This window comes from Geotrypetes seraphini, chromosome 7 (genome assembly GCF_902459505.1).
Source record: "Geotrypetes seraphini chromosome 7, aGeoSer1.1, whole genome shotgun sequence".
NCBI classification, from domain to species: Eukaryota; Metazoa; Chordata; class Amphibia; order Gymnophiona; family Dermophiidae; genus Geotrypetes; species Geotrypetes seraphini.
This window is the reverse complement of record NC_047090.1, coordinates 49,446,684-49,458,731: the sequence shown is the minus strand read 5'-3', so window position 1 is coordinate 49,458,731 and position 12,048 is coordinate 49,446,684. Positions and strand designations below refer to the sequence as shown.

The 12,048-nt window shown below is 42.5% G+C and overlaps 1 protein-coding gene across 17 annotated transcripts in view; it reads left to right on the top strand.

Moving 5' to 3' along the window:
• MICAL3 (microtubule associated monooxygenase, calponin and LIM domain containing 3) overlaps positions 1-12,048 on the top strand; it is a 711,269-nt gene that overhangs the window by 192,019 nt on the left and 507,202 nt on the right. For all 17 annotated transcript variants that reach the window (XM_033950898.1, XM_033950894.1, XM_033950891.1 and 14 more), the window contains one exon: positions 5,990-6,247. In XM_033950898.1, coding sequence (XP_033806789.1) covers positions 5,990-6,247 — 258 coding nt within the window. The remainder of the gene's footprint in view (positions 1-5,989; positions 6,248-12,048) is intronic.

The following is a 12,048-nucleotide window of genomic DNA, read 5'->3' as shown; positions in this document are numbered from 1 at the left end:
TGCCTTGCCTGTCTGACCTGGAACCTTAATGTGATTCTTTGCTCTCTGGCTCGTTCCCTTATGAACATCTGGAGCAGGTGTCTCTGCTAGATCTCTCGATCATGGCAGGTCTTCCTTGTGGCTATTACTTCAGCCCTTAGAGTTTGGGGCTTCAGGCTCTTTCTTGCAGTGATCCCTTTCTGTGTTTCACGAATTCCACAGTGATTCTGCGTATTGTCCCTTCTTTTCTTCCAAAAGTGGTTTCCAATTTCCACGTAAATCAGGAAGTTTGGCTTCCTGCTTTTGGCTTCCTCTGGTTCAAGGGAGCAGGGCCGCGTGTTGTGGGCCTTAGCCGTGCACAGGCTTCTGTTGCAGTATCTGGAGGCTACCAATGAGTTTGGCCTCTCTTACCACCTGTTTGATCTGGAGGGTTCTGCCCGCAAAGGTAGGCCAGCCTCTAAGGCTACCATTTACAGGTGGCTTCGCATGACCATTTCCACGACTTACGTAGCAGTTGCGAAGGAGCCCCCTAGGAAAGTTTCTACTCTTGGGCAGAGTTGTTGGCTGTGCCTCTAGATGAGATTTGCATACATTCACCAAGTTTTGCATGATCAATGTGGCGGCCAAGCAGAATACTGCTGTTGGGTCCTCTGGGTTGGCAGCGGGCTCATCAGCCCCACCCTGTCTTTTCGGGACTGCTCTGTTATGTCCCACTGGTCCCGGAATAAAGTGGAATTGTACAAGAACAAAAGATTAGGTTCTTACCTTTGCTAATTTTCTTTCTTGTAAATCCTCACTTTATTCCAGGAACCCGCCCTCCACTCGCTGATTTGCCGATTGTCTGCCTTACAAGTATAGGTGAGTTGGGTTTCTGACAAGCCTTTATAAGAGTGCCATCAAATTGGGTTTAGCTCTTCATCTGGGGGGGGTGGGGGGTTCCCTAGTTCAGGTACCCCCCTCTGTCAGTGCAGGCTGTTTCCCTTTAGCACTGTTTTGACGTTCAAGTTTTCACTGTTTTATGACCTGTTATTTTGTTTTGTATTGTTGCATTTGTTTATATGAGCAGAATTGATATAGAAACATAGAAACATAGAATATGACGGCAGAAAAGGGCTGTAGCCCATCAAGTCTGCCCACGCTAATGACCCACCCCCAGACTTCACCCGGCTAGAGATCCCACATACATATGCCATTTCTTTTTGAAATCGAGCACGCTGCTGGCATTAATCACCTGCAATGGAAGTTCATTCCAATGATCGACTACCCTTTCAGTGAAGAAATACTTCCTGGTGTCGCCATGAAATTGCCCACCTTTGATTTTCAGCGGATGACCTCTTGTGGTTGAAGGTCCTTTAAGAAAGAAGATATCATCTTCCACCTCGATGCGGCCCGTGATATATTTAAAAGTCTCAATCATGTCCCCCCTCTCTCTACGTTCCTCGAGCGAGTATAGTTGCAGTTTATTCAGTCTTTCCTCATATGGGAGGTTCTTGAGTCCCGAGACCATCCTGGTGGTAATTCGCTGAACCGACTCGATTCTCCGCACATCCTTTTGATAATGTGGTCTCCAGAATTGAACACAATATTCAAGATGAGGTCTCACCATGGATCTGTACAGGGGCATTATGACTTCGGGCCTCCGGCTGACGAAACCTCTACGGATGCATCCCACCATTTGTCTAGCCTTGGATGCAGCTTTCTCCACCTGCTTGGCAGTTTTCATATCTGCACTAATGATTACTCCCAAATCATGTTCTTCCCTAGTCCTAGCTAAGGTCTCACCATTCAGAGTGTAAGTTCTGCATGGGTTTTTGCTGCCAAGGTGCATGACCTTACATTTTTTGGCATTAAAGCCCAGCTGCCAAGTCGAGGACCAATGTTCCAATAAGAGCAGGTCCTGCTCCATACTGTCGGGTAAGGTGCTGTTATCTACTATGTTGCATAGTTTGGCGTCGTCGGCGAATAGTGTTATTTTACCTTGAAGCCCTTGAGTCAGGTCTCTTATGTATATTTTGAAAAGGATCGGTCCCAAGACCGATCCCTGTGGCACTCCACTGGTCACCTCCGATGTATTGGAGGGGGTACCATTAACCACCACCCTCTGGATTCTACCGCTTAACCAGTCATTGACCCATGTCGTCAATATCACTCCCAATCCCATCGAAGTCATCTTGCTCAACAATCTGCGGTGCGGGACGCTATCAAAAGCTTTGCTGAAGTCCAAGTACACGACGTCTAGAGACTTCCCCATATCCAGTTTCCTTGTAACCCAGTCAAAGAAGCTGATCAGATTGGATTGACAGGACCTTCCCTTTGTGAATCCATGCTGCTGGGGATCCTGTAGATTCTCCTCGGTCAGGATCGTATCTAATTCTTGTTTAATAAGTCTTTCCATGAGTTTGCTCACTATTGAGGTGAGACTGACCGGTCTGTAATTCGCAGCCTCCGTTCTGCAACCTTTTTTGTGCAATGGAATGACGTTAGCTGTTTTCCAGTCCATGGGGACTTTTCCGGTACTTAGGGAAAGATTGAACAGCACGGATAGCGGTTCCGCCAGGACATCACACAACTCCCTAAGAATCCTGGGGTGTAGATTGTCCGGTCCCATGGCTTTGTTCACCTTGAGTTTTGATAGTTCACCATGGACGCTGCTGGGTGTAAACTTGAAGTTTTGAAACGGGTCTTCCGAGGTTTGCCTTGCCTGCAGTTGTGGACCGGTCCCCGGCGCCTCACAAGTAAAGACTGAGCAAAAGTATTCATTTAGTAGTTTGGCTTTATCAGAATCCGTTTCTGCATAGGTCCCGTCTGTTTTCCTGAGACGTACTATCCCATCTGTGTTTCATTTCCTGTCGCTAATGTATCTGAAGAAGGATTTATCCCCTTTTTTAATGTTTTTCGCTAGTTGTTCTTCTGTTTGAATCTTGGCCTCTCTGACTGCCGCTTTGACTGCTTTAGACCTGGTCAGATAATCTTCTTTTGTCACCCTGTTTCCTGTATGCTTGTAGGAAATAAAAGCTTTTTTTTTTTCCTTGACAAGATCCGAGATCTCTGCAGAGAACCACTGGGGCTTGTTCTTTCTCCGTCGTTTGCTTACTGTTTTTATATAGCTGTTTGTTGCCTCATGCAAGGTGCATTTCAGGATTGACCACATAGCCTCTACATTATTGGTTTCAGCTTGGTTTTGTAGCGCCTGATGGACGAAGTCTCCCATGCGTTTAAAGTCAGTGCCCCGAAAGTCGAGGACCTTTGTTGCTGTGTTTGATCTAGTGAAGCCTATCTTGATGTTGAACCATACCATGTTGTGGTCGCTGGAGGCTAGTGTATCGCCTACCGAAACTTCTGAAACGCTTTCTCCGTTGGTGAGTATCAGGTCCAGTGTCGCCTGATCTCTGGTGGGCTCCAGCACCATTTGTTTGAGTCGCGCCCCTTTTATTGAGGTTAAAAGCCTTCTGCTGCCGCTGGTAGTAGCGGAAAGTGTCTTCCAATCAGCATCGGGCATATTGAAGTCCCCTAGCAGAACCGTGTCCCCGCGTAAAGTGATGTTCTCAATGTCTTTGATTAGTTCCATATCCCTGTCTTCCTGTTGTTTTGGGGGCCTGTATACTACACCCAGATACAAGCATTTTTCGTTTCCTCTGGCCAGGTTCACCCAGAGTGATTCCCCGGTGTAGTTGACATCTGTGATTCTGGTGACTTTGATGTTATCTCTAGTGTATGGTGCTACCCCACCCCCTATCCTTCCCTCTCTGTCCCGACGAAGTAAGTTGTATCCTGGTATAGCCATGTCCCACCCATGTGAGTCTGTGAACCAAGTCTCAGATATCGCTATTACATCGAGGTCGGCGTTCGTTATCTCTGTCTCTAATTCTAGAATTTTATTGCCTAAGCTGTGTGCATTAACATACATAGCCCTCCATACTTTATGTTTGCTAAGACCCTGTGTAGAATTTCCCGCCTGAGTTTGAGTGGCTTTTGTATGATTGTTTTTACTGTGTGAACTTACCTCGGTTTCAGAAATGGAGTGTCGATTCACCTCTCCTGGAAAATTACTTACTGCGCTAGTACATGAGTGGGTACCCTCCCCCAACTTACCTAGTTTAAAGCCCTTTGGAGGAGGTGGGCTAGTCGATGTCCGAAGACGTTCTTGTCTCTCCTTGTCAGGTGGAGTCCATCTGGTCCCTGCAGTCCCTTTAGTGCCTCTCCATGGTCCAGGAAGCCGAAATTCATGTCCCTGCACCATTCATGTAGCCACTCGTTCGTCCTCTGGATACGCTCCTCCCTGGCTCTTCCCTTGTCTCTTACAGGGAGGATCGAGGAGAAGACCACCTGTGCTCCCATCTGCCTCAGCCTCTCACCCAGGGCTCCAAAGTCCTTAGGTATGTTCTCTGGGGTGTTCCTGGCAGTGTCGTTCGTACCCACGTGAATAAGGAGCATGGGGAAGTAGTCCTTGGGCCTGATGAGTCGGTCTAGGCAGGCGGTCACGTCCCGGATCCTGGCCCCTGGCAGGCAGCAAACCTCTCTCGACTGCATATCCGGTCTGCAGATTGGTCCCTCGGTGCCCCTCAGCAGGGAGTCCCCAATGACCACTACTCTACGCTTCTTTGAGGGGAGCTGATCAGTTGTCTCTGGAACTGGGACTGTCTGAATGTTAACCTCCTGTGCCTCGCTCGCGGGTCCTTCCTGTAGTATCTGGAATCTGTTCCTCAAGATTATTAGTGGGGTCGATGTAGGGCTGCCCTGTGTGCAAGAGAAGGAGACAGGAGAAGAAAAGGAAGAAAAAGATGTGCTTGGGGAGTTCCCCATTCCTCTCTCTCACTCTCTCTTGTTCTTATCCTCTGCTTTAAGACTGACTGGAATACACAGGAGCATGCTAAGTGGTAAGATGTGAGGGGGAAGGGGGTAAAAGCTTCAAAAATTTTGAGGCTTCCTACAGGTCCCTGGCATGATGAAGGAAATAACCTACTGGTCCCAGAATAAAGTGTAGATTTACAAGAAAGAAGACTAGCAAAGGTAAGAACCTGATCTTTTGTTATATGCACCATATAACAAAAGATTAGGTTCTTACCTTTGCTAATCTTCTTTCTTTATTACCACCATTGTTGGGGCAAAATAAGAGATCTTTGCATACGTCTCTTCATTGTCTTGTCCCGAAAGGAGTAAGGCATAGAAAATTTTTCAAACAAACAATCTCTCCCATATCAGATAGTAAAATTTTGTAGCAATCTTCCAAATGAAATGCAAAAGATACTTGTATATTCTGTTGAAAGTTGAAAATATTTTTATTCAAAGATTTTTTTAATGCTTGAATTTTGAATTAGATTTAGGGTGGATGGATTTAAGAGGTATGCAAACATGGTTAATTTGTAATTCCTAGAAATTGATCTACTCCAGGGCTGCCCAATTCCAGTCCCCGAGATCTACTGGCAGGCCAAATTTTCAGGATATCCACAATGAATATGCATGAAAGAGATTTGCCTGTACTGCCTTCTTGGTTTGCAAATCTCTCTCATGCATGTTCATTGTAGATATCCTGAAAACCTGGCCTGCCAGTAGATCTCGAGGACCGGAATTGGGCAGCCCTGATTACTGAATTGTGATCCACACTGAACTTTAGCATATCTAGCAGAATGTAAATCATCCTATTGTATTATCCTTTGTATGTTTTGTATGAATTATAATGTTATCTGTCACATATGACATGTAAGGTACATATTGTTTTAGGAAATAGCTCACCTTTTGAGTAATGAAGTAAAAAATCAATGATAAATGATACAATTTTCTGTGTTGCTTAGTTCTATACTTGTAGGTTTAAAAGTAGTTATAGAATTATAAATTTGAAAAAATTAAAATTCATGTATTATTTTCAGTGATAGTTTGATCTCTGCAAAATATACACAGGTTAGGAAATACTAGCAAAATTCAGAAAATGAAATGGGTCTTCTGTTTTTCTGGTGAACCTTCTTTAGTTTATTTTAGTAACTTCCTGTGCATTTTGTTTTCTCAATGGTAGGATTATGCAGACACAGAACTTCTGTTATCTCGGGAGAATGTAGATCAGGAAGCTCTACTCAGTTATGCAAGGGAGGCTGCAGACTTTTCCACCAATGAACAGCTACCATCATTGGACTTTGCCATCAATCACTATGGGCAGCCAGATGTGGCAATGTTTGACTTTACCTGCATGTATGCTTCAGAGAATGCAGCACTGGTGCGAGAAAGGAATGGCCACAGACTGCTTGTGGCATTGGTTGGGGATAGTCTACTGGAGGTCAGTTTAAGACTGATATGGGAGCTAAAAATCTTTGTGCCACAAAAAAGTTAATTTTAAGGAACTGAAATTGAGGATTATTATACTGTACAGAAAATAAGAAAAAAAAACCTAGAAAAATTATCTAGTGATCCTAAAATGTCAAGTAGGGAGTTAAATGATATTACACATATTATTAGTGTTACTTAATGCAAGTTTTAAGTGCATGTCTTACGGTTGAAACTTCTGCTCTTTGGTGTTCATGAATTGTAAATGTAGGTGCTTATTTTTCAGCTAATTAGGGGTTCTTTGAAGGCATTAAAAATTAGTGTCTGTTAAATATTGCTGGGCACCTTTTCTGGTTGAATGAATCTGTATATTTGTGTCACTCAGAGCTAATTAGCACAGAAATGGTGCAAAACCTGAGTGGAAGATAACAAAGACAAGCCAGGGGAGGGAAGATAAAATAAGTTTTGCATTCTTGTGTTGTTTAAGACCTAAAATCAGAAGCTTTACTTTAACCTTTGTGGAACATTATCCGAGGACAAGCCGGCAGCATATTCTCACATGTGGGTTACGTCATTCAAAGAGCCCGGTATGGACAGATTTAGAAGTGCATTGCCACTTTAAGAACTTGAAAAAGTTGCCTTCCCACCCAACATAGGCTCGTGGTTCCTCAATTCTTAGTTTTCCGCGGAGCTAAGAAGTCGTGTCTCTGAACGTTGTTCAGTTTTTTGCCATTTGCCTTCCTGCTCATGTGTTTTTCTTTTAAATATTTCTTCTTTTAAAAAAAGAAAAGTCTTTTCTTTCTTTTCCTCGTGGCTTTTGCCTTTGAGGGCTTCGTTTTTTCCTCTCAGCCATTGAGTTTGACTTAGCTGACACGGTCTTTCCATCCATATCCAGGTCTTTAATGGGCTTCGAAAAGTGTTGCAGGTGTCAAAGGCCAATTTCTATCACCAACCCACATAGTTGGTGCTTGCAGTGCCCTTGGGCTTGAACACTGGGTAGAATCCTATGCTCGGTGTTCTACCCTGCAGAAATGTTCCATCAAGAGCTGCAAACTTCAACAGGAGAAGTTGTTTGGGACAAGCATGGACACCGACAAGACATTGCAACCTTCGACATCGATATTGACACCGGCGTCAGGAGATCTCGGTCTGTCTGGTAAGCCAGCTAAGAAGCCGCCAGCTTCCCAACCAGCATCGCAGGTCAATCTTGCATTGAGTCCCTTGATGATGACTAAGCAGCAATGACCACCTTTGCGGCTTGCCTCAACATCGAGGTGTGCATCCTCATTGAGGCTCCAAGGCAAGCTGTGGCACCGATGCAGATAAGCCAGAAGTACTGGTGCTTTCCTTTCGTGAAAAGCTCGATGCGCTTTTCCAAGTGGAATTGGGTGATGGCTTTCAAATTGCTTATCTCAGTATCGACTCCCTCAGTATTGGCCCAGCCTCAGCATAAGCCTGTTAGATCTAGCGCTACCACAACTGGCTCTCCGGATCGACATCAGCGCTCCATGCCTAGACATCGCAGGTCCAGTTATCCGTTGAGGCATTGATCCAGTTCATTAAGACATCGTTATTCCTCTTCCTCCTCTCGACGCGCGAAGATCAGTAAGCATTGTTTTTCCTCATGTGCTTCCAAAAGAAAACATCACTCTCCCTCATGTTCCTCAAAGAGAAAAAGAGCTGCGCGTCATACCTCATCATCGTCATCAAACGGTACTGGATTCCATGTAAGCATCGATCTTCTCGACACACTCCTTCGCCAAAGCACTTTTATTACTCTGACTTACAGTCTGATTCAGTTGAGAATTTGTTCGAGTCCACAGTGGAGGCTTATGACACTCTCTTGGAAAAGTCTCCACAGAAGTCTCCATCAAGGGCTAAATCTCCTATTGAAAGTCTTTCTTTCACTAAACTTAATAGGCAGTTGGGAAAAGAGATACCAGTGAAGCTAGAAGCTGATTTTGCCTTTAGTGCTGAATACTTGGAGGCATAAGAACATAAGAAGTGCCATCTCCGGAACAGACCCTAGGTCCATCAAGTCCAGCGATCCGCACAGGTGTACCCTGGCATAGTTTTAGACCCCATATCACTCTAAGCTTCTCATAAGAGATGTGCATCTAGCTTACCCTTACCTATATCACCTTATGCCACTCATAAGGACATGTACATCTAACTTACCCTTAAACCCTAGAACAATGGATTCCACAATTACCTCTTCTGGGAGAGCATCCCAGGTGTGCACCATTCGTTGCATGAAGCAGAACTTCCTGATATTTGTCCTGAACTTGTCCCCCCTTAGCTTCAGTCCATGTCCTCTTGTCTGTGTCACACTGGACATTGTAAATAATTTTTTATCCTGCTCTCCTGCTCTATTTGGTCGATTCCTTTCAGTATTTTGAAAGTCTCGATCATATCCCCTCGCAGTCTCCTTAGATTATGGCCTTAGATTATGAAGAGCCTCCTAAAGAACTTCTTAGATTACCTTTACATGATATTATTAAAGAGACTCTTCACAGGAATTAGGAAATGCCCCTCACCATTTTGGTGGCTCCTAGAAAATTAGACTCTCTGTATAAAATCATTCCTTCACCAGGTTTTGACAAACTACAGCTTCAGCACCAGTCATTAGTGGTGGAATCGACTTTGAAAAAATCTACTCCATCAAAAGTCTATGCCTTAGTGCCACCAGGGCGTGAAAGGCACACTATGGACAAATTTGGACGTTACCTATACCAAAATTCCATGTTAGCGAACAGAGTACTAAATTACAGTTTTATATCTCCTGCTGTATCAAGCATCTGGTTCGAAAATTACCTTCATTTGAAAAATACTTTCTTTCTCAACATCTGCAGGAATTTCATCTTATATTTCGCACCCTTATCTTAAATAGAAAGTATATGGCGAGATTGACTTATGATGCCTTTGAATTATCTTCCAGAGCCTCAGCTATGTCAGTGGCCATGAGATGTCTCACATAGCTAAGAGTCTCAGATATAGATATCAATCTTCAAGACAGATTAGCTAACATTCCCTGCTTAGGAGATGAGCTGTTTGGTGACTCTATTGAAAACACTACACAAAAGCTCATTGACCATGAGAAACATTGGGATGCTTTGATTAAATCCAAGTCTAAGCCATCAACTTCTAAATCTTTTAAGCCTTCTTCATATCAAATAGTTTTTCTTCAAAACCAGCTGCTTCTCCTCAAAAAAAGCAACAGCATCCTCAGAAAGCTTAATCAGCAGCTCCTTCAAAGCCTGCTCATTCGTTTTGACAAGCTTCTAGAGAACATAACCACTTTCCCAGCCTCTGCCTCAACCATTCGGAGGTCAGCTCCAATTGTATTGTCACTGTTGGAAATTAATAACTACAGACTTCTGGGTTCTAAAAGTCATTTGAGAGTGATACTCTTCACTTCTTCACTATGCCTCCAGATCATCATCCAAGAGAGTCCACTTTCAACCCTCAACAAATGTCCCTTCTTCTTGAGATAGAATCTCTTTTTCTTCTCAGTGCAATAGAAGAGGTTCCACCTCTCCAGAGGAATCAGGGATTTTACTCCTGGTATTTCCTAGTTCCAAAGAAAACGGGGTGTCTACGTCCAATCGTAGACATCAAGGACCTGAACAAGTTTAGTGAAGGAAGTTTCATATGTTGTCCCTAGCAACTTTATATCCCCTTTTAGATTGCAATGACTGGCTATGGTATCTAGATCTGATAGGGATGACAACAACGATACTCTATCATCTGGATCACCACTCTTCGGTTGTTTTGATTTCTCTTGATCTATCTTCGGCCTTTGATACCATAGATCATACCCTCTTAATTCACAGACTATACTCCATAGGTGTAACCGATCAAGTTCTTAGCTGGTTTAAATCCTACTTTGAAAACCGTTCCTCTACAGTTATCTTTAACAATACAAATTCTAATAATTTCACATTACCTTTTGGAATTCCACAAGGATCAATACTTTCTCCTATTTTATTTAATATTTTTCTGGCTCCACTTATGACATTATGTCAATCCATTGGTTTTTCGGTATTCGCTTATGCCGATGATATTCAGTTATTACATCCAATTGACCCCAAGAATGTACAAGAAATAACAGCAATAAATAACAAACTGGATCAGATTCATCATTGGCTGGACACTAACAAATTATCATTAAATATTCAAAAAACCAATGTTATGCTTTTCCCATGGAAGGATAGCAGTTCATTTACTACTCCAATCTCTATCAATGGCAATTCATTACAGATTCAACACAACATAAAGATCTTAGGTATTATATTTGACAATAAATTGTCATACCACGACCACATAAGCAATGTCGTTAAATCCACTTTCTTCAGATTACGACAAATTCGTTCAGTTTCTAAATTTTTATGTGCAAAATCACTTAATATCTTGATTCATTCTTTTGTCATCTCTAAACTCGACTACTGCAATGCCTTATTCAAAGGTTTACCTCAAAAAGAAATTAGACGTCTACAAATTGTTCAGAATGCCGCTATTAAATTAATACATAAAGCAAAAAAATTTGACCACGTCACTCCCTTACTTAAAGAATCACATTGGCTTCCTATAGCACACCGTATTCTATTCAAGATATGTCTACTTACATTTAAAACTCTCCTTTTTCAAACTCCGGCTTTCATCCATAGAGTCTTAATTCCATATTCAACTATTAGAACATTGAGATCACAGGACCAACATTTATTAACCATTCATTCTTTAAAAATCATCAATACTAGACGTCTTACTATCTTCTCGGTGACAGCTCCTCAATCCTGGAATGATCTTCCAACATATATAAGAGAAGAAAAGAATCTAGATAAATTCAAGAGTAAGCTTAAAAGTTTCCTTTTTAATGATGCTTTTAGCGATTAACGATCTTTTAATATCATATTTTTAATAATTTCCCTCCCCCTATGTTTTTACCTTCTTTTTTTTTTCTTCTTTATTTTGAATTTAATATGCATTGTAACCATTAATGAACTTTCCTTTTGTTTCTAACAATGTCCAATAATCTATTTTTATTTTAATATTGTGATTTATGTTTGTAACAGTATTTATTTATATAATATTTTACCCATGTTTTATAACTATGTGTTTTATCTTGTACATCGCCTTGAATTTTGATATGGCGATTAATCAAACTATTTAATAAACTTGGAAACTTGGAAACTTATACTCATATTCTAGTGCATCCATCCTCCTGGAAATTCCTCAGATTTCAGGTGGCGCAGCACTATTACCAATACAGAGTTCTACCCTTTGGCCTTGCATCCTGTCCCAGAGTATTCACCAAGTGCCTGGTTGTAGTGGCAGCAGCATTGAGGGCTTAGGTTAGGATCTCCAGATGTTTCCCTATCTGGACAATTGGCTGATCAAGGACCCAACCTCGCAAGGGGTGATGGCAGCGACTTGATTGACAATTATCTTCCTTCAGCAGTTGGGGTTCGAAATCAATTTGCCCAAATCCCAACTTCAACCCTCTCAGAATCTCCAATTTATCGGAGTTCTGCTAAACACCATTCATCTCAGGGCATTTCTCCCTCAGCAAAGACAATTTGATTCAGATTTGCAATCAGACTTACCATCTTCCATCAATCTCGGCCAGACAAATGATGGTGCTTCTGGGTCACAAGGCTTCCATGGTGCTTGTTATGCCATTTGCAAGGCTTCATCTCAGGACCCCTCAATGAACTCTTGCATCTCAGTGGTCCCAAGTTCTCGACCTACTGTCTCAACACATTACGGTCACATCTTCACTTCGACAATCTCTACGGTGGTGGATGAATTGTTTCA